The sequence below is a fragment of the Podarcis erhardii genome (genome assembly GCF_964252035.2).
Source record: "Podarcis erhardii genome assembly, chromosome: 2".
Lineage (NCBI taxonomy): Eukaryota > Metazoa > Chordata > Lepidosauria > Squamata > Lacertidae > Podarcis > Podarcis erhardii.
The window spans coordinates 34302779-34323501 of record NC_138498.1 but is presented as its reverse complement, the minus strand read 5'-3'; the positions used below and the strand labels follow the sequence as shown (position 1 = coordinate 34323501).

At 44.5% G+C, this 20723-nt stretch overlaps 2 protein-coding genes across 4 annotated transcripts in view; one reads left to right on the top strand and one right to left on the bottom strand.

Annotated features, from left to right (window-relative positions):
• RAB37 (RAB37, member RAS oncogene family) overlaps positions 1–20723 on the bottom strand; it is a 77799-nt gene that overhangs the window by 44054 nt on the left and 13022 nt on the right. The window lies entirely within an intron of this gene.
• On the top strand, positions 3–19714 carry LOC309335638 (uncharacterized protein). 2 transcript variants are annotated; one of them, XM_081850847.1, is made up of 8 exons: positions 3–380; positions 2286–2618; positions 8609–8947; positions 13203–13269; positions 14138–14235; positions 15464–15498; positions 16000–16164; positions 17655–19714. In XM_081850847.1, the coding sequence occupies exons 1-8, from the start codon at positions 155–157 to the stop codon at positions 17736–17738; spliced, it is 1347 nt and encodes a 448-aa protein (XP_081706973.1). In that variant the 5' UTR covers positions 3–154; the 3' UTR covers positions 17739–19714. The 2 variants fall into 2 exon arrangements, with proteins under 2 accessions (XP_081706973.1, XP_081706974.1); XM_081850848.1 differs by lacking the exon at positions 8609–8947 and having other exon boundaries at positions 17–380.

The window sequence follows — 20723 nt, the reverse complement described above, 5'->3', positions numbered from 1 at the left end:
AACCAGCTTCATAGCCCAGCCCCACCTGTTCTTCCATTAAAAAACAAAAACAAAACCTTTGACAAAATTGCAGACGGAGAGTACAAGATTTCAGTCACGCTGACACTTCTGCTTTTTGCTTCCGACAGCATTATGAGAAAATGAAATTCCTGCAATGGCCAGGGCAGGCGAAGGGAATCAGGAAGAAAGCAGAAGCAGAAGAAGAAGCCTATTCACCCTAACTCAAGTGGATGGGGAGGGGGAAACAAAGCACCATAAAAGAGAAGTAGCCGTGCATTCAAAAGAGCAGGCACGGAAGAAGAGATCATGCAAGTCTGCGGCGATGGTCAGCATGCGGCAATGGCACTTCATTGTGGGAATGTTATTCTTCAACCTAAAAGGTGAGTGGTTTGTGTCTGCCTGTTTACCCTGAACGGTCAGGGACATAGAGGGTAAGATGGGAATTGGGGGTAAGCGTGTGATAATTTCTGCAATTTAGAGGCAGCCTGACCCATACACAAGAGATATGTGCCTTCAGAGTTTGCCTTCTGGCAAGATGCAAGGAGTTGCAGCAATGCAAAAGAGCCAATTTTGCACTGGCTCCATAGCTTAAATTTATGGACTGTGGGGTGGAATTTCAGAATTTAATGCATTCTGCCAATACCTTCAGGGCAGTGGGGGAGGGGGCTGTTAGGAAGGAAGCTGCGTGGACACAGACTAATTTCTGTGGAGTAAAGAGAGCAATTCTCCCCTTGTCACAAGCTGCCCATCCCTGGTGTGGAGAGAGTCTCTCTCTACACACTCTCCACACCAGGGATAGGCAGCTTGTGACAAGGGGGGAATTGCTCTCATTACTCTGCAGAAATTGGTGTCGTTGACACAGGGCTGAAGAGATTGTACTGTACCCTCAGCACGACCATTTCTGCTTGCCTGGTGGAACAACCTGTCCTCTCCGTCCCCTGCACGCTGTTCGGTGGTTCCCCCAGCCAGCCACCCGCCCTGAGCCAGTTTGGGGACGAGGCACGCAAAGGAAGGAGAGGAGGGAAAGCCCTGCTGCACTACTAGAAGTCCTTGGGTGGATCCAGCCCACTGAACTATCAGATGTGCCCAGCAGCCCCTACGGCTTTGTCTCCTAAGCTGGTTGGGGGAAATGAAGCGCTCTGCCTGGTCTTTTAGAGGACCCTGTCTAAATAGCAGTGCTTTATCTCCTGTTCTTGGCGCTGATGAATGATCTGTGCAAAGGAAAGGCAGCATTTCCAGGCACCCCAACCTCAGCGCTGGATTAGGAAAGGATGGAAATGCTGGTTGTGTGTGCATGTGTGCACATGCCTGTCTCTGCTTGTGTGCAAGAGTGAGCAACTGTGTGAGTGTAAGATATTGCAGTGCAGTTTCTTGTGGGGAATGTGCATGTGCAAGAAGTGTGTGTGTGTGTGTGTGTGTGTGTGAGAGAGAGAGAGAGAGAGAGAGAGAGAGAGAGATTTGTAAGTACACTGTATGTTTAGTGTACATGCATGTGTTAGCATGTGCACATCCATTAAGCGATGTTTACCGTTGGCATGTGGCATTTGCAAAGTTGGCTATCAATAAAGGTTCTGGGCCCAAAGGGTTAACCACCCTAGATATAAAAAAAATGAAGTTTAACACTCATTATCTTTTCAATATGAAGATTAAGAATTTCCCAACAATTCACATGATCACCACCTCCTGCCAAATCCTAGCGGCTGAGGGGTCTTCACCCCCCCATAAAACAGTTGATGGGCATTGCCATTTAAATGTGTGTGTGTGTGTGCGCGTATTCATTGTGTCATGTGATCGATTATGTGGGGCGGGGCTTTCCTGTCCCCCATATTTTATTCAAGTTGGTTGGCACCCCCCCCCCCCGTAGCAGTGACTTTAGTGTATACAATCAACTCATCAATCATCGACCCCAATATGAATGATTTAGTAACTGCACCTTCCCTGGCCTGATCAGATCCCCCTCACTCGCTTGTTTATTGCCTCCATACCCAAAGACAGCAGAAGTCAGGGGCCAACACAGTTCCTGCTCAACTAGTAAAAAGAGCAGCAGATTTAAGCCTTGCAGCGGGGATAGGGGAAACCTGTGGCCCTCCAGAAGCTGCTGTTAACTCCCAACATTAAGTACCATGAACTGACATGCCAGAAGAATAGAGGTGGAGTGGGGTGGATTATTGGAGTTCTGATCCAGCCACGAAGATGTATAGAGTAATTTTATATTTTTTTCTGTGATACCAGAAGGGTAACATTGGAGAGCTAACGCCTCACTCCAGGTTTATTCTGCTTTTCAGGTTGCATGTCTGATCTGACTGGTCCTGAAGCACTGAGTGGATTTTTGGGCAGGTCACTCTCTGTGAGATGCAAATATGATGTTGGGTATAGAAAATATGAAAAATATTGGTGCAAGGGAAGTTCATGGAGCCATTGTATAAAAGTTGTTCGGACGACAGGATCCGAAGAAGAAAAGACGGCTAGCAGACTTTTTATAAAGGATAATCATTCTCGTTTGGAATTCAGAGTCAGACTGGAAAACCTCACACAGGAAGATGCTGGGATTTACTGGTGTGGCATATCAAAAGCTGGCTCTGATCCTGGATTCCGTGTAAATATTACTGTTCTCCCAGGTGAGTCCTGTTTCCAAGCACCACAGGAAACTCAAAAGCCAAATACAGCTAAAAGGGAAAGAAAACCTCAGAGGGGGGCTACGTTCTGTGCACATTAACCCCAAAGGTGGTTACTCCTTGGTAAGCATGCATAGACTTGCAAATATAAAGGAGAGTTGCTACTTTTATACTTTAAAAAATGACAGGCAGTGGATATTTTGATCATTTCTCACTTTCCAGAATGAAGTTATTTTATCCTTTAAGCAAGGAAATAATGCTAAACGAAACAAATTTTGTTTTATGTTTTTGCCAGCTGAGATGGCCCAGTTGGTAGACCGTGAGTCCCTTAATCTCAGGTGCACATTGGGCAAAAAGATTCCTGCGTTGCAAGGAATTGGACAACTCTACAATTTTATGATGCAGGTACAGTCAAACCTCAGTTGTTGAACTTAATCCATTTCAGAAGACCGTTCAGCAGCCGAGGATCAAAGGGCGGTCAGCAAAGTCAATGGGGAAAAAAGGAAAAAAAAAACTCCCCAGAGAAAATCATTTGAAAACTGGAGCAATTACTTCTGGGTTTTCGGCATTTGGGAGTCAAAGCGTACGATAATGGATGCGTTTGGGAGCCGAGGTTTGACTGTATAACATTCACATTAAGCAAATCTATGCTTGCAGAATTGTCTCCCGCAATAGATTATCTGCCAGCAAGGCTGCCTGAACTGACTGGAATGAATTTGAAATTTCAAAGGACATGCCTGCAACACAGTCGATTCCCAGGTTGACTGTACAGCAGCCCCATGTCAACACATGAGAAAACCAACGCCACACTTAGGATTTCTCCCATCTCAAGTAAAAGTGTCAAACTGGGAGGAAATGTGCTTGGATAATTCCTACTAGAATTATCTACCCAAGTTGTTCCCTGTCACTCTGTGATAAAAGTGACCCTGAGGCCATTTGTATACCCCATAATAAAATGGATCAGGGCAACATGGATATTTAAAATAAATAAATTAAAACACGCCACTAAAATTTGGCATCCCATCAGATCTCACAATTTCTGTGCTATGCTACAACAGGCATTTTGTTATTCATGGGGTGTTATATAGCATTGATCTCTCACAAAAAAGCTCACAGCATCTTACCTTTGTTTAAAAACATTTGTTCACCCTCGCAGCACTTTCTTTACCACAGTGTAAAGGTAAAGGTAAAGGGACCCCTGACCATTAGGTCCAGTCGTGACCAACTCTGGGGTTGCGGCGCTCATCTCGCTTTCTCGGCTGAGGGAGCCGGCATACAGCTTCCAGGTCATGTGGCCAGCATGACTAAGCCACTTCTGGCGAACCAGAGCAGCACACAGAAACGCTGTTTACCTTCCCGCCAGAGCGGTACCTATTTATCAACTTGCACTTTGATGTGCTTTCGAACTGCTAGGTGGGCAGGAGCAGGGACCGAGCAACAGGAGCTCACCCCGTTATGGGGATTCGAACCGCTGACCTTCTGATTGGCAAGTCCTAGGCTCTGTGGTTTAACCCACAGCGCCACCCACATCCCTTACCACAGTGTAGAGTGAACCTATTGCTCCTATATGGTAGCTTGAGAAAATGCTTTCTATTACATTGCAAGATTGATTATCAGCAACAACTTCGTAAGGAGGGGAGGGGGACTTGGCTGTTGACTGCCCAGTGGATACCAGGCTTCCAGATGACCTGTTTACGGAGCATTCATCCTGATGTGCTTTCAGGGAGATTGGATGACCCTGGCTATTTGATGAGAATTCATTCCGATTTGTTCACAGAGGGGTTAGATGGCATCGTGTCAAAGCGAGTGCCATCCCACACTTTCCAATTGCATTTTGCCATCACTTTTCCTCTTTTGGGAAGCAGATTTATTGCACATGGCCTCCCAGTCAACTATCACTGTGCAACCTTAAGTTTATGCGTATGTGATTAAATCCCACCCCCAAATAGTGACTGCCTGGAAGCATCCACAGTCAAGAGGAAGCGTAAATAAGACACTAGTGGTTGAAACAATGTCCTGTTCTATTCTCAGAGGTTTTTTTTTTTGTTTTTGTTTTTTACTACGGTACGTGCGTCTTGCCAAGATTGCGGAATGTACTGCGTGGCATCATCGTGAAATTTGTTGTAGTGCAACTCCTCTGTAGCACAAATATATCTCTGTCAGAAAGGAAGCTCCTTAATTCGTAAGATGCACTAGCTCAGTAGTTCATTTACCGGGCTAAAGTTGAGTAGAATTTCCCAGAAACGGAGCAACATGGGTGAGAAAGGGAAGTCTGGGGGAATCCCAGTGCTTTGAAGTCACAAGCATCTGAGTAAGATGTTGCAGAGAGAAGCATCTCTCTTATGGTGTGGCTTCAAGGTGTTGTGTGTGTTTGTTGCCTGCCCCGTGTCCTCCTTCTTTGCAAATCTCAAGTGAAGGAGCACAACATTTGAGACTGGTTTTTGGGGTGTGCTTTTTGGAACTAACAGCCCCACTCCCAATGTTCTCTGATGGTTGCTGGTAGGAATATTGTGTACCATGTGCACTAAGACATAGCACTGGTAGCATTCAGTGGAATATTCACAGAGAGCTAACCTACTGACCAGGTGTCTCGTTTTCCCCCCTTATTGGTAAGCAGCTGCAGAGATCTCCACATCTGATCAGAGCAACATCCCTGGGGGAAAGGTTTTAGGTCCCATTTCATGGATACAAATATCCTCTCCAGAAGCTGCTCTTAAACCTTGTAGAAGTTAATGAGAGTGATTCACTGTGGGCTCTTCCACACTTCTCTTTGTCCCGCAATTTCTTCCTTTTGGTCTTTTCTTTTGTCCCACTGTTTCCCCAGGAAAACCCGCTGAGGGCTCACTTCTGCTTGTGTTGTGCATAAAAAGCACAGGTTTTGCCTTTGCCCTGCAGCTTTCTCCTGGGAAAAACAGTCCTCTTTAGTGCTAAACCGGAACAAAGACAATCTGTGGAAAATCCAGTTGCCATTTGTTCTGATTCAGCACTAAAGATCGGGTTTCCCCAGGAGGAACAGCAGGGCAAGCTGAGGTGGGGAGTAAGCCCTGAATTGGAACAAAAGTCGATCTGCAGAAAACCCCAATTGACATTTGCTCTGATTCAGTGGTAACTATCAAGTTTTCCCTGGAAAAGCAGTGGGACGAAAGAGAGACCTTTCACACCCATGTCCAGAAGTCACCAATCAAACATAAATGCAGATGAGCCCTGTAAATCAGGCAAAATGCTCATGATTTGGTAAACGTTTTGTAAAGGGGGGAGGGGAGAACTGATTTCAGCTGGATTCTAGCAGCAGACTGACATGATCCAATATTCGCAGACTTGCTTGCTACTCTGAATGCACTTCCCAGAAAGATTACGCATATCTGAGGATTTTGCAATTTCATTTTGGTGCACTAAAAGTGCATATAAAAAGATAGTTTCCAAGTTAAAAATGACTGTGTACTAAAACATGCATTTTGCATTGAAATGCATTGGAAAAAATGTGTATTTTTCACACAAAAAACCATATAGAATGCATAGGTTTTAAATGTGGACTTCTTTTCCATTCCTTCAAAAGTTCTGCACAAAATGGCATGGAGCAGGACTATAACTGAGCACCAGCTAAACTGAAACAGGATTGAATTAGGCTGCTGAGTCCATCCTTAATTCCCCCCTACGCTTCCTCCCTCAAACTATTTCAGATGTTGCATGCCTCTCAAAGATAATATTCTATAGAGAAGTGAAAAGTGACCTATGTGCAAATTTAGATATTAAGCTTGCCCTCAAAATTCAAACAACATTCCAGCTGTTGAGGGAGGAGAACAACTGTATATTAGTGATCACAACGCAGAGCCTTTTCTGTCACATTCTCCAGTTCCCTGTGGCAGGTAGACTTAACAAAAAATCCTGAATGTTTTCCTAATCACAGGTGACTCATGAAGTTTTGTTTTGTCGACACTTGCCGATTTTATTAATGGTGCTGTGTTTTTTGTTGTTCCATTTTTTTCATGTTAATTTAAAAATTAACTATAGTTTAATACATTTTTTAGAATACTTTCACAAACCAACCATCCCACAAGCAAACAAACGCACAAGCTCTCTCAGTGTTGCAGAATGCCACAGAATATAAAATGCAGAAAGATAAAATAAAGGCACATTTGCGCCAGCTAGCTATTTATGTGAAGGAAACGAGTGGTTTAGATGCTGCAAGGGGAAGGAAGCAGCAGAACATACTGGGCAGCTGCAGCCACTGTAGAAGAACAGACAGCTTTCCTGGAGCTGAGTTCGTTTGCACAAAACTGGTTGGAAAGGGCTGTGAAGCAGCCATGCAGCAAGAAACCTAAAGAGTTATTAGGTGTACCTGAAACACTTCTCTTTGTTTCCGGTGAGCAACTCATATTTCCCCCCTCCATGGCATACTGCTTTTATTAAATATTAATATTCTTTTCATGATATCTATTTAACATTATTTTTTTAAAAAAACAAGAACACCAGATTTGCTTTCATCAGTGCCTTTTTTAAAAGACACCGAGAAAACCTGGGCAGAATGTACATTTGAAGCTCCTCCCTGCCTTTTCCTTCTCACAGCACCTTGTGGCCCTCCATGCCTGGGGGCCCCTCTGAGAAGGTGAGGACTGGCGGAGGAATGGGGTTGCGGGGGGTGCAGTCCGCCCCGGGTTTCATCCCTGGGGGGGGGGACATTGCTCTGCCACCCCTGGGACACTGGCCCCGCGGGCAGCTAGCTCCGCCCCTGGGTGCACAGCATGTGTGCCGCTCCGGGTGCCAGAGCAGCTAGCTAGTCCCGCCTCTGAAGGCAAGGAGCGTGGCAAGGAGCGAATGAGCTTTCTCAGTGGGATCTCCTCTTTTGCGGAATGCGCTCCTCAGGAAAACATGCCTGTGGCACAACGCATTGGATAAGACATTCCTGTTTGCTCAGAATTTTTAATTTAAGATTGCACAGCAATATAATTTGTCACCTCTTTGTGTTCATCTCTTAGTGGAGTTGAGTAGGACCCCTCCTTGATGTTATTAAATTATTATCATCATCATCATCATCATCAACATCTGTTACAGTGGTACCTCAGGTTACATACACTTCAGGTTACAGACTCCGCTAACCCAGAAATAGTACCTCGGGTTAAGAACTTTGCTTCAGGATGAGAACAAAAATCGCACGGCGGCAGCAGGAGGCTCCATTAGCTAAAGTGGTACTTCAGGTTAAGAACAGTTTCAGGTTAAGAACGGATCTCTGGAAAGAATTAAGTACTTAACCAGAGGTACCACTGTAGTCACTTTATCTTGCCCAAGGCAACTCAGAGCGACTTACAACCCAAAAAAATATATATATCTAGCCAGTTTGCATTGCATGAAGTGCAATAATAAAAGGTATGTCACAAAATCGGTTGGCACAGGGTGTCCGTGTGGGTAGGAAGCGCCTTTAAGATACAACCTCTCACCTCAAGAGATTTGACTTCTAGAGCTCTGCCGGTTGCTAAGGTTGTTCAGTTGTTGTTGACTTAACAACTTTTGGAATCTTTATTTTATGGTGTTTCATTCTGTGTATTTAGTTTGAAATTATTCAGAGGATGTTTGATATGCTATATATTTGTTAGTCACTTAGGAAAGTTTTGGGTTGGTTTTTGTTTTTTTTTGTAGAAACAATGAATAAATGCAATAAATAATGACAGTACCTACTCAGAAGAAAGCCCTCACTGAGTCTCTGCCCACTTACCTGGGAGTAAACTTCCCTGAATTCAGTGGGACTTACTTCTGTGTACATATGATTGCAGTGTTAATGAAACTTATCCACTGTTGTATATTTCTCATATTTATGATTACTCCAAGATTATATTTTCTATTGGCATCTTGTGTTGAGTAAGAACGCAGTACATGAAAACTGGCACTAACTGATAGAATTCCAAACTAGCCCCCCCGCCCCCGGCCTAATGTCCCCAGTGTTACTTTTCCGTGCAGAAGGAGAGGGTTGTGAGTGTTGTTTACTCTGTTCTTTTCAGGTCCTTACTCTGGATTACCCATCATCAGTAATAGTACAGTGAGTGGACCCGTGGGTGGGTCGTTATCTGTCATATGCCGTTATTCAAAAGCATATGAATCCTATCTCAAATTCTGGTGCAAGGATCTGAATTACCAGTGCAAGAAAATTATTGAAACAACAGAATCATCTTCCCTAGTGAAACAGGACAGATTCTCTATCAATGACAATCGTAGCCTCTGCCTATTTACAATTATTACAGAGAACCTGACTCTGGAGGATATTGGGCGATATCGGTGTGGGATAAATATACCACTTGGGTTTGAGGATTATTTTCCAGTCACTGTGGTTGTCTTGCAAGGTAAGTTCTTGCCCTGACTTTTTGAGACAGATTGGAAGTCAATATTCATGTTAGTACAAAAAACAAGGGGTACATGTTATCAGCTAAAAAGCAAAAAGTAGACAAAAGGCTGATTCAAAAATTTAATTTATGTGAATAGTAGTGTTTTTGGCATCAAATGCTCATGAGCCAAAAACAGATGGGGTAGCTAGGATAAAGCACCCAATTCCAAATACATCCTTCATCATTGTACATACATATTGCATAAAGGGGACCAGGAAAGATTTTCTTTAGTGAGGCTTGTATGATCATATGATTGCAATATGTATATACACTGATGAAGGATGTATTTGAAAACGGGTGCTTTATGCTAGCTACCCTGTCTGTTTTTTGCTCATTAGTATTTCATGCTGAAAACACTCATATTCATGTTAGGGCATTGGGTACCAGAGGAGGGGGCCCAAGAACTGGCCCTCCCCGCTTTTCCATTGCTATTCTCTGGATACAATGATTTTGCATGCAGTCGATGGTAGCAGTGGCTCAGGGCATTGATCCCACCTTAGTAGTACAGTTGGTTCAAATGTTCAGGAAAAGGACATTTTGCATTCATCCCAGACCAACAGGCAGGAACTGCAGAGAACTAGGAGGCTGTAGAAGCCTATGTCGTGTGAGGATGAACAACCTAAGAATGGAAATATACTTTGCAATCCAAAAAATTAAGTGCTTGTCACACAACAAGCAACATCCTTTCTCAGTTACAGATAGGTAGCCGTGTTGGTCTGCCATAGTCAAAACAAAACAAATTCCTTCCAGTAGCACCTTAAAGACCAACTAAGTCAGTTCTTGGTATGAGCTTTCGTGTGCATGCACACTTCTTCAGATACACTGAAACAGAAGTTTCCAGACCCTTCTATATAGTGAGAAGGTGGGGAGGGGTATTACTCAGAAGGGTGGTGGGAATGGGTGATTGGCAGATAGCTGTGATGAGCCTGTTGACGACTCTTAACGACTGCAATAGGTCTTACAGGAAAAAGCAAGGGGTGAAAAGGTGAAAAATGGCTTTGTCATGTATAATGAGATAAGAATCCAAGGTCTTTGTTCAGACCAGGTTTTTCCATGGTTTTGAGTTTGGTGATAAGTTGTAATTCAGCAGCTTCTCTTTCCAGTCTATTTCTGAAATTCCTTTGTAGTAAAACAGCTACTTTGAGATCTTGTATAGAATGTCCTGGGAGATTGAAATGTTCTCCTACTGGTTTCTCTGTCTTGTGATTCCTGATGTCCGATTTATGTCCGTTTATTCTTTGGCGTAAGGTCTGGCCTGTTTGTCCAATATAGAGAGCTGAAGGACACTGTTGGCATTTTATGGCATATACAATGTTAGACGATGAGCAATTAAATAGTCCCGAGATGGTATGAGTGATGTTGTTGGGGCCAGTAATGGTGTTGTCCGGGTGTATGTGGCAGCAAAGTTGGCATCTGGGTTTATTGCAGGCTCTGGTGCCAGTGTCCGTGTTAGGTCTGGTTGTAGTATTATTGTGGGTTAGGAGTTGTTTAAGACTGGGTGGCTGAAGTTAGACAACAGATCAACAGAGCCAGACTGATACCCAGAGAGAACTTGCTGCAAGACAGACCCAAAAAAGAAAATAACAGAACACCTCTAGTCATCACATACAGCTCCCAAGTTAAAACAGTACAACGCATCATCAGAGATCTACAACCTCTCCTGGACAATGACAGTTCTCTTTCTCAAGCTCTGGGAGGAAGACCTTTCATTGCCTACAGACAGCCACCCAGTCTTAAACAACTCCTAACCCACAATAATACTACAACCAGACCTAACACGGACACTGGCACCAGAGCCTGCAATAAACCCAGATGCCAACTTTGCTGCCACATACACCCGGACAACACCATTACTGGCCCCAACAACATCACTCATACCATCTCGGGACTATTTAATTGCTCATCGTCTAACATTGTATATGCCATAAAATGCCAACAGTGTCCTTCAGCTCTCTATATTGGACAAACAGGCCAGACCTTACGCCAAAGAATAAACGGACATAAATCGGACATCAGGAATCACAAGACAGAGAAACCAGTAGGAGAACATTTCAATCTCCCAGGACATTCTATACAAGATCTCAAAGTAGCTGTTTTACTACAAAGGAATTTCAGAAATAGACTGGAAAGAGAAGCTGCTGAATTACAACTTATCACCAAACTCAAAACCATGGAAAAACCTGGTCTGAACAAAGACCTTGGATTCTTATCTCATTATACATGACAAAGCCATTTTTCACCTTTTCACCCCTTGCTTTTTCCTGTAAGACCTATTGCAGTCGTTAAGAGTCGTCAACAGGCTCATCACAGCTATCTGCCAATCACCCATTCCCACCACCCTTCTGAGTAATACCCCTCCCCACCTTCTCACTATATAGAAGGGTCTGGAAACTTCTGTTTCAGTGTATCTGAAGAAGTGTGCATGCACACGAAAGCTCATACCAAGAACTGACTTAGTTGGTCTTTAAGGTGCTACTGGAAGGAATATCCTTTCTCAGATTACTGGAATTGCCCGAATGCTGGGGAGCTACAGCTAGCCCAGGAAGGTGGCGGCAGATGTGAGGAACACCTAGCACTAGCACTGTACAGTTGGAAGGGACCCTGAGGATCATCTAGTCCAACCCCCTGCAATGCAGGAATATGCAGCTGGTCCATACAGGGATCGAACCTGCAACCTTGGCGTTATCAGCACCATGGTCTAACCAACTGAGCTCTCTGTTTCCCCAGGAAGTTCTCTTGCTTTCATTTTGAAGTTCTTGTACAATTCCTCACCTACCAAGCCATAGAAAAGCAAACCTCAGTTGACCACAACTGTGTGTCAGACACATGACCATGGAAAGAGCTCTGCGGTCATAGTTGGAACACATATTGAATGTGGGACCATTGACATTTGCCTTCTGTCTTATGCAATCGGTATGGGAAACCACTTTACGTTACGAACTCCCAGACCAAATTGGTCCTTGCTCAATAAATATATGTTGAAACAGTTCACAACAATTTGTTTCATGTCGTCTACTCTTCATATTTGAATTCATATTGAGGGTGACAATTGCTCATGCATACCCTCCAACTGTCCCTGTTGTAAAGGAACATTCCTGGATTTAAAGAAGTCATCCCGGCTTCTGATTGGATCCCGGAATGTCCCAGGGATAAGTCAGGGCTTGAAGCCAGTGCTGGCACTTGCTGTGGTGCTGCGCTCTTCCGTGAGTGAGCTGTCTACGGCCACACTCTGGCATCCCTATTTTCATCAGGGGAATGTCGGAGGGTATGCTAACATTGCTCTAATCTACCACCACTTCCCTCACTTCTGTACCAGCTTCCCTGTAGAGCTTTCTGTCCATTGTGCTTTTTTGATTTTGACTTCAAGCATTGCAGTACATGTGGTTACTAGGCCCCGTGATGGGCAAGGATTACAGGTGTTTTGTTTTTTCTTCTTCCTCAACCTTCTGCTCTGCCACTCTGAGGCTGGTGCCAGCATGAAGGTAGGTTACCTGACTCCGCTTTACCTGTGAGGCTGAGATCTGAGTCAGGCAACCTCATGCAAACAGTTGGTTGTGTGTAATATCAGAGGTTGCACAAGATTCTCTCCCAATACTGTTCTTACCACAGAAGAGGAACAGCGAACTCATGCTGGTCCCCAGCCCTAGCCACTACACCGCTCACATCAGTAAACGGTTGAAGTAAGCAGCTATTTGCACAGGAAAGAAAGCTGATGTATCATCTAACCAGGGCTCCTTCCAGACTAAGCTATTTTATGGTCAGGATTCAAACACAGACCAGGAAATTTAGGTGGCACAACCCTAGTGAGTTTCATGTTTCTCTGCAACAAATCCACTCTCCCGGCAATTTGACTTTTTGCAGGAAAGAAAATGCACTAGAAAGTGTGCAGTAACACTTAATTTGACTTGACGTCACACAACTTCCCTGGAAAGGATTACGAATGACTGCTCAGCGAACAGCTGACATTGTATAACCTCCTTGCAAAGTTTATGCAAACAGATTGGGATGAATGTTCGACTAATTGGCCATCTGGAAGTGGCCTGGCTCTTAGAAACTGAGTGAGGCTCAGTTTCAATGATGACAGATGTAGGCGGCCGACCAGAGGAACTGGTGGACTCATGATGCCTTCACACATGCACTCTTGATTGTACAATATAATGGTATATACATATAGAGAGATAGGATGAAGTCTGTGTTTTTGTCTCTGTTTTAGAGCCTCTCACTACTACAGCAGCAGCGGCAGCAGTAACTACCAGAGGCCCAGACTCTGAACCACCAGGGTAAGGACTCACACAGAACAACAGATGTCTGTCAAAATGCTGGTGTAGGGAAATCTAAGACGTGCAGTTCTTCATTTCCATTTGTGGTTTCCAGCTTCTGTTTGCTTCTGCTGTGACACAGTGCTGCTTTGTGTAAGGAGCAAAAGGCTAGCTAACCACTGAGCAGCCCATGTGAAGTATTTCACATGTTATGTTAATTCTGACACGGAACAGAAAACATTTGTTCTCCTAATTGCCAATTGGGGATTTGGGCAGGATACTTTCAGAACAGGGGTGAAGAACCAATGATCCTCCAGATGTTGTTGGACTACAGTGGTGCAGTAGTTAGGGTGTTGGACTAGGGGCCAGGAAGACCAGGGTTCAAAACCCCACTGAGGGATGAAGCTCAGTGGATGTCCTTGAGCCAGTCGCATTCCTCACACCATTGTTTGAAGATAAAATTGGGAGTCGAGAGCCATGGATTCCACCTTGAGCACCTTGGAGGAAAGTGGGATCTAAGGTAATAACTAAATTATTTTCAACATCCCTGATCATTGGCAATGCTGGCCAATGAGAGCTGAAGTCTAACAATATCAGGAGGGCCACTGGTTTCTCCATCCCTGATGTAGAAGGAAAGAGATCTGCAAGATGAAGGGAGAAGGGGCATTGGAGATGTCAGCTCCCAGTCATGCAGCAGCAAAAGTAGGGAGTGGAGTTTATCCTTCCCCTTTATCACAAACTGAAGGGGTTTCTCTCCCGCGGAGGAAGATTCAGAGCTTCCAAATTCTATCCAGCAAGGTCCCATTCACATTGCAGAGCTACGTGCCAAAGAACAAGTAGCAACCAATGCACCATGTCTCACATACTTCCTGCCTTTTTCATATCCCAGCCTTTTCATCACAATCCTGTTGCCGGTTATTTTTCTGGTGCTGGTGGTGCTCTTAGTAGCAGCCTTGCTGCTAATGCGGAGCCTGAAGAAGCAAAAAGGTGAGTGGATGTGTGCAGGAAGTCCCTGCATTTTATCTTTCCTGTCTCATCCTTTCTGTCTGTCCCTACCTTTCCATCTCCCATGCCTCTCCACTGTCATTTCTGGTTTCCTCCATATTTTCAGGTCATTTGAACTTTGCATGACCTCAGACTCCTGAAATCTGGTTACGCGTCTGTTAAAAACTAACTGAAGACCTCCAGTGCAACCCTGTATATGAGCTATCCTACCGGGCTGGCATTGGAGTGGGACTAGGACTTGCCGATCAGAAGGTTGGTGGTTCGAATCCCTGTGACGGGGTGAGCTCCCGTTGTTCAGTCCCAGCTCTTGCCAACCTAGTAGTTCAAAAGCACATCAAAGTGCAAGCAGATAAATAGGTACTGCTCTGGCAGGAAGGTAAACGGTGTTTCCGTGCACTGCTCTGGTTCACCAGAAGCGGCTCAGTCATGCTGGCCACATGACCCGGAAGCTGTACGCCGGCTCCCTCGGCCAATAAAGCGAGATGAGCGCCGCAATCCCAGAGTCGGCCACGACTGGACCTAACGGTCAGGGGTCCCTTTACCTTTACCTTTAACACAGTGGTGTGGAATCTCATGTTTTTAAACTGAGTATTATACTGCTGTTCAAAGCCCACCCATTACAATGAAGGGCCTGCTCAAAATATTTTAAATAAGTGAACAGATGTTTCCTTTGGCTGAACTTGTATACAGTCATAACTACAGTTAATATATTTCTCCAGCTATAGCCCCTCAATGCAGCTTTAATTGCCTCAATATCACACCCAGGAGCTACTTATGGAGGCCTTGAAAATTGTTTTATTTGTGGCTACCTAAAAGTAGCAGTGCAGAAGAGCAGGCGGCAGAAGTGAAACTTCCTGAAAAAATAAACTGGGTTTCTAAAGCACGTTGCTGTTTAGGTGATGCTGTGCTGAGGCAGAGGAAGGAGGTGGAAGAACAGAACAGCCCCTTCATGCAGAACATCTGCCTCAACCCAGACCAATACAGAAGTTGGATTAGGAGGGCTGAGGAAATCTGTACCCACTTTCCACAGCCAGCTACCCACATCTCCTTTGAGAACATTTCCTTCCTGCTATGTGAAGATACTGTGGAGATGCTCATTCTTTCCAAATGCTTGTTTTCCTATTTCCCTGACCTGCTTTTAAAATGAAATGGGGAAAAAATAGTTTTAAGACACTGATGTGACATTGCAACCTATTTGCTATCTTTTCAGCTGCCAAAGCATGTGGGGATATCCTCCTGTCTACGGTAAGTGGCAAAAGGACTTCGCCCTTCCCTTCCCTTCCCTTCCCTTCCCTTCCCTTCCCTTCCCTTCCCTTCCCTTCCCTTCCCTTCCCTTCCCCTCCTCTCCTCACTTTTGCCTCCAACCTCAGCAGGCTTGCTGAACCAAATTCTTGCCCTTCCCAGAATGCTAAGAGTAGTTTCAGGGAAGAGTCACTTTAAAAGGCCACTTCCCTTGACCCACGCTGATCCACTCCCAGGGCATCCTGTTACAGCTTCTGTGGAACTCGGTACAATAGGGTACCATTTTCTTTCAGGTAGCATACTGTGGTGCTATACTCAGACAGTTCTTGCACCTGTTGTGAACTAAGATTGCAGGCGATGGCTCCGTGTGTGTTTTTTTGGCCACGTGCAAATGTCTTGGGGAAACATATCCTAAGATAATGCTACAGATACAAAGGGGTATGGGGGTGGGGTCTGCTCAAAGATACCAAATGGGACACCGTCTTGTTTTTGGTTTAATTTCAGGCTCCTAATCGTGCAGAAGGCAATACTTCTGGTAGAACTGAGAAGCCAAAGCAGAGACCTCACCACAAGCCAGCTCCGCCCAGCTCCCACCAAGCAACAAACCACACAGAAGAAGTGGAATATGCAACCGTGATGAAAGCTTCGACTTCTGCTTCTCAGCCAGAGGTTCTTCCCATGAGTAGAAAATTTGCCAATGCTTTTTGCTCTTTTTATATCCCACCTTTGATCTCCATGCATGTTAAGGGGGCAGCGCCTAAAAACGTATATCGTTTTTGAGCACATCACAAAGAAGGTAGTTTTGGGGGAAAAAACCTGTTGCTTCGTGCAACTGATTTTCCTGAGTTAGTGATTCACAAAGAACCCTGGGGAAATGCATACGCCATAAATTACAGCTCAGACCACCACCACCACCACGTAATAGGCTTTTCAAAATATATGCCTCTGTTTGTAGTGTAAAATGGGTCTTAGTTCATTTTGGTCTGCATTAAGTCTGACAATGCCAGGACTGCATAAATAATGGGCAAGATCCACACAAGCTCTCTTAGGTCCAGTGCAGGAGCATGTCAGTTTCTATGCATGTGCCCCAAAGTGTGACTGTCACTGCTCATATTGGACTTTAAAGACACATTCTGTTGTCTTTAAGTCACAATGTGGCACTGCAGTCAACAGAGGTTTTTCCATGATGCAACAAACTCCCAAAAGAGTGGGCCAAAGCAAATTTGGGTGGATGTTGGTTGCAACACCAGGCATTCCCCACCATCCCTTTGGGTCTTCCCTCTTCTGAAGCATCGCTGTTGGCCAAAGCTAGACATGGGATGCTGAGTGGAATGAACTTCCATGGCAATAGCACTCCTTCATAGCAGGGAGATCCTGCATGTTTACTCTCTGTACCACAGCAGTGATGTCTAGAGTCTCCAAGCCACTACTAGCAAATTCTGCCCAAGTACAATCTTGCAATATGTTAGGCAAACCAAGACTGTGTGCACTTGTGTTGCATGTTATTATGGGATTATCCTGCCCTTCCTCCAAGGAGCAGGATCTGTGACGGGCTCTGAGAGGCTTGTGGGCTGACTGTCGTTTGAGAGCCTGCCTCCCTGCTCTTTCCATTAGACTGTTTGCCAGTGTTGAAGAGATTCCCCCTCCATGTTTGAGACTTGGGGCTCCCTGTCAGATAGGCTATGCTGAGAGAAATTAGACCCCCCCCAGTTTTCTGGGGCTTGGGTTTGACTCTCCCCAGTCCAAATCGAACACACTGCCCATTATAACAGGGGTGGAGAACCTGTTTTAGCTGGAGGCCCACATTCCCTTCTGCACAAACTACTTGCGAATTTTACCTTGTTTCTACACACATTGAGCACACCCCCTTGCACACCTTCAACCAGGGAAGCAAGAGGCATAATTGGAGTTCACAGACATATTCCAGCCAGGCAAAAACACTCAGTGAGAATGCAAAGCTTAGCCAGTAAGTGGTGTGGCCTGGGGACAGTCCCAAGGGCCAAAAAGAGAGGTGTGGAGGGCCACATTTGGCCCCTGGGGCTGAGCTTCTCCACCCCTGCACTACACGACGCTGGCTCCTTGCACCCTGCAATGCTTTCTCTTCTTGCAATAGTCCCTGCTTCCTTGACCAGTGCTGGTTTTTTTTCTTCACTTTCTAGGTTCCTACAGCTACAGAACAGGTGTCTTATGCGTCCTTAAGTTTTCAAGGTCCAGTTGAAGAAGCTACATATGCCAATATGTAGTAAGCACCCAGTCCAAATCCTGATGATAGCTATCAAGTACTGTAGACTGAAAAGGGGAAATAGTTGGGACCTTCCTCGTGGGACACTTTCCCTTTCTGCTCCTCTCCCCCTCCAATAATGGACTGTTGCAACACCTTGTCACTTATAGTGGTGTGACTGGACTCCACACACTTGATCCCCAGTGGCCTGTGATGAGTTGTAGCTGATCCTTACCACTGCAGGAACCTCGGAAGAAAGCTACAGTCAAGAAGCCATGTTAAACCAAGCCTGCCTGCCTGCCTCAAAGTAGCAGTCTAATAAGCTGTGATGTTTTCATAGGTCCCTGACAGGGATGGAACATTCTCATGCTCAAGTTCTTTCCTAAGGCCATTCCATTTTTGTGCTTTTTTTTAAAAAACAACAACACAGAAATTTATTTAAATATTTTATCACAAAATAATATTTAAACACATTCTGTTTCATTGCAAACATCTGGAATCCTAAAGTATACATTTAAAAAGCCTGTGAATTTTTTAAAATTATAAACCAAGAACTGGATCGCAAAATCTGAAGAAGTGCAAAATCTATGGGACGATCTGGATGAGGCAGATCAGATCAAGTTGCATTGAAATCAGACTTCTCAAGCATCCCTTGCTCTCCACACCATTTCTGTTACATCAATGAGTTTTACGTTCTGCCATGATATTGTACGACCGCTGCTGTGTGCTTGCCTGTGAGTCCACTGCTATATGTAAGGTACGTTTGATATCAAGAGCCAATGAAGTATCACAAGCTGTTTGGAATCTGTGTGCATTTCTGCATGATTGTTACTGCGGTGCTTATTCGAAACTTAAGAACTGCTGTTGGGAAATTCTCCTGGGATGGGTGCAATTAAGAAACAGGACACAAGTGGTTTCTGATAGTGAGACGAACCAATCAAAAGCTGAAGTCTGGAGTGGGGAGGAGAAGAGGATATGCTCAGCCTGGAGGCTCAGAACAGTTCATTGGTGGGTGCTTGCTGGCTGGGGGATTGGCCTGTCTGCAGAGAAAGTGGAAGTATCCAGGCACTATTGCCCAAGAGGCGGTTTGGAAATATCCATGGCGGCGTGAGCTTGAATTTCCTTCTGTAATTGGGAACAGATACTCTGTTAAGTTGCTCCTTACTTGAAGAGGACGCTGGATCTTGTGAATGGCCCCAGGAGTCCTCATTAAAGCAGGCAAAACTGAACCAGCAGAATACTGAATTCTTAAAGAGCCAGGTCTCCCTCCTCAGGCAATTCTATGGACACCCCTTCCTTATGCGTATCATTTTAAAAGCATATTGCATTTCCATACTTCGCTTACTGAAAACATCCCTCTTGCTGCTTAACATAGGAGACACTAATGGTGCAATCTTCTATGCGTATGCACCCAGAAATAAGTCCTATAGTCTTCACACTCTAGTACAGGGGTAGCCAGTGTGGTACCCTCCATGTATTTTGTTGGACTACAACTCCCATCATCCCTCCCCATTGACCATGCTGCCTGAGGCTTATGGGAATTTGTAGTCCAACATCTGGAGGGCACCTGTAAGCTATCCCAGCCCAAAGTAAGCGCGCCAGGACTGCAGGAGGCTGCTGCTACCAATGACAAGCTGGGTTTGGACCTTCAGAACTCGCTCCACATGGTCTTGTAGCCTGCCCTGCAGTATTGAACTCACACTCCCATTTCCCTAATCATCACAGAGAAAAACAAAATTAAGGCTATTACACACTTACCTGGGAGTGTGTTATTTAACTTAGTAGACATGTATAAGATTGCCCTGCACAGTTGCCTATTCCAGCCAGAGGTGAAAACGAAATTACGAGTTCTCAAATGCATTAGAAGCATTACATCGGCTTCAAAGGTGGAAAGAAGCAATGATCCCGACTAGGGAAGAATGGCAAGCCAAACCGCTGGATTATGCCGAAATGGCTAAACTAACTGGGAGACTCAGGAATCAAGAAGATAAAGACTTTCAGTTGTGTCCCTCTCTAGGTGTACAATTGAAAGTCTTTATCTTCTTGATTCCTGAGTCTCCCGGTATGGCTCCCCTTTATCACATACACAGCCCCACAAGACAATGACAATAATCCACCGACAGCATACAAATCAGTATGGCTAAAACCCACCCACCCCACTCACACATGAAAACAAAGACCTCCACAGCCAATCACAAGCAAGCAACCACACCCTAGGCCAACCCCAACCTCTCTCACCACCAAAGGAACACAAGTGAACAGCAGAGAACCTGCACAAGCAACACTGACACCAAACCCTACATACATTAAGCAAAATAGAAACATCGCCACCTGACCCCACCCCCACCCACCATCCCCCCCTCCACCTTTTCTTCCTAATGTCTCAACAAATGAAACTGATTTGTAAAAATGTTACATGGAAAAAATACAAGAGAGAGACATTACACATACTTCTGTAAATCAAGAAAATATTTAATAAAAATACAAAAAAAGAAGAAGATATAGACTTTTTAAAATAATGGGAAAATTTTATAACCTATCTAGGAGACCATTGTAAACGAATTAAAACATTACAAGTGATTTTTAAAGTCCAGCTAAAGTTACAAAGTTTATGCATAATTAAGAAAAAAGAAAATTATGGAAACTGCATTGATGTGTAGACTTGGAAAAATAGTTATTAGGATCCATGTAAAATTGGGGGGGGGGGAGTCAAGAGATTAAGAGAATCTCACGAAAGGATTATATAAATTTGTAAAAATCAATAAAAATATTTTTAAAAAATTAAAAAAGAAGCATTACACCAGCTTCTTTCCTCCGTCCTTGTTTTCTACAAGAAACAAAACCCCATTGAGCCATTTTTCTAATCCAGGGGCTCCTCTGGATTACCTATTTATTGAGCACGTGCCCAATTTGTTTTCACAAAATTTGTGGGAAGATGATAGATCCACTGTTTATTGGGCTTTTGTTCGGATGGCAGACATGAGATAGCACCACATTAAGCAATTTT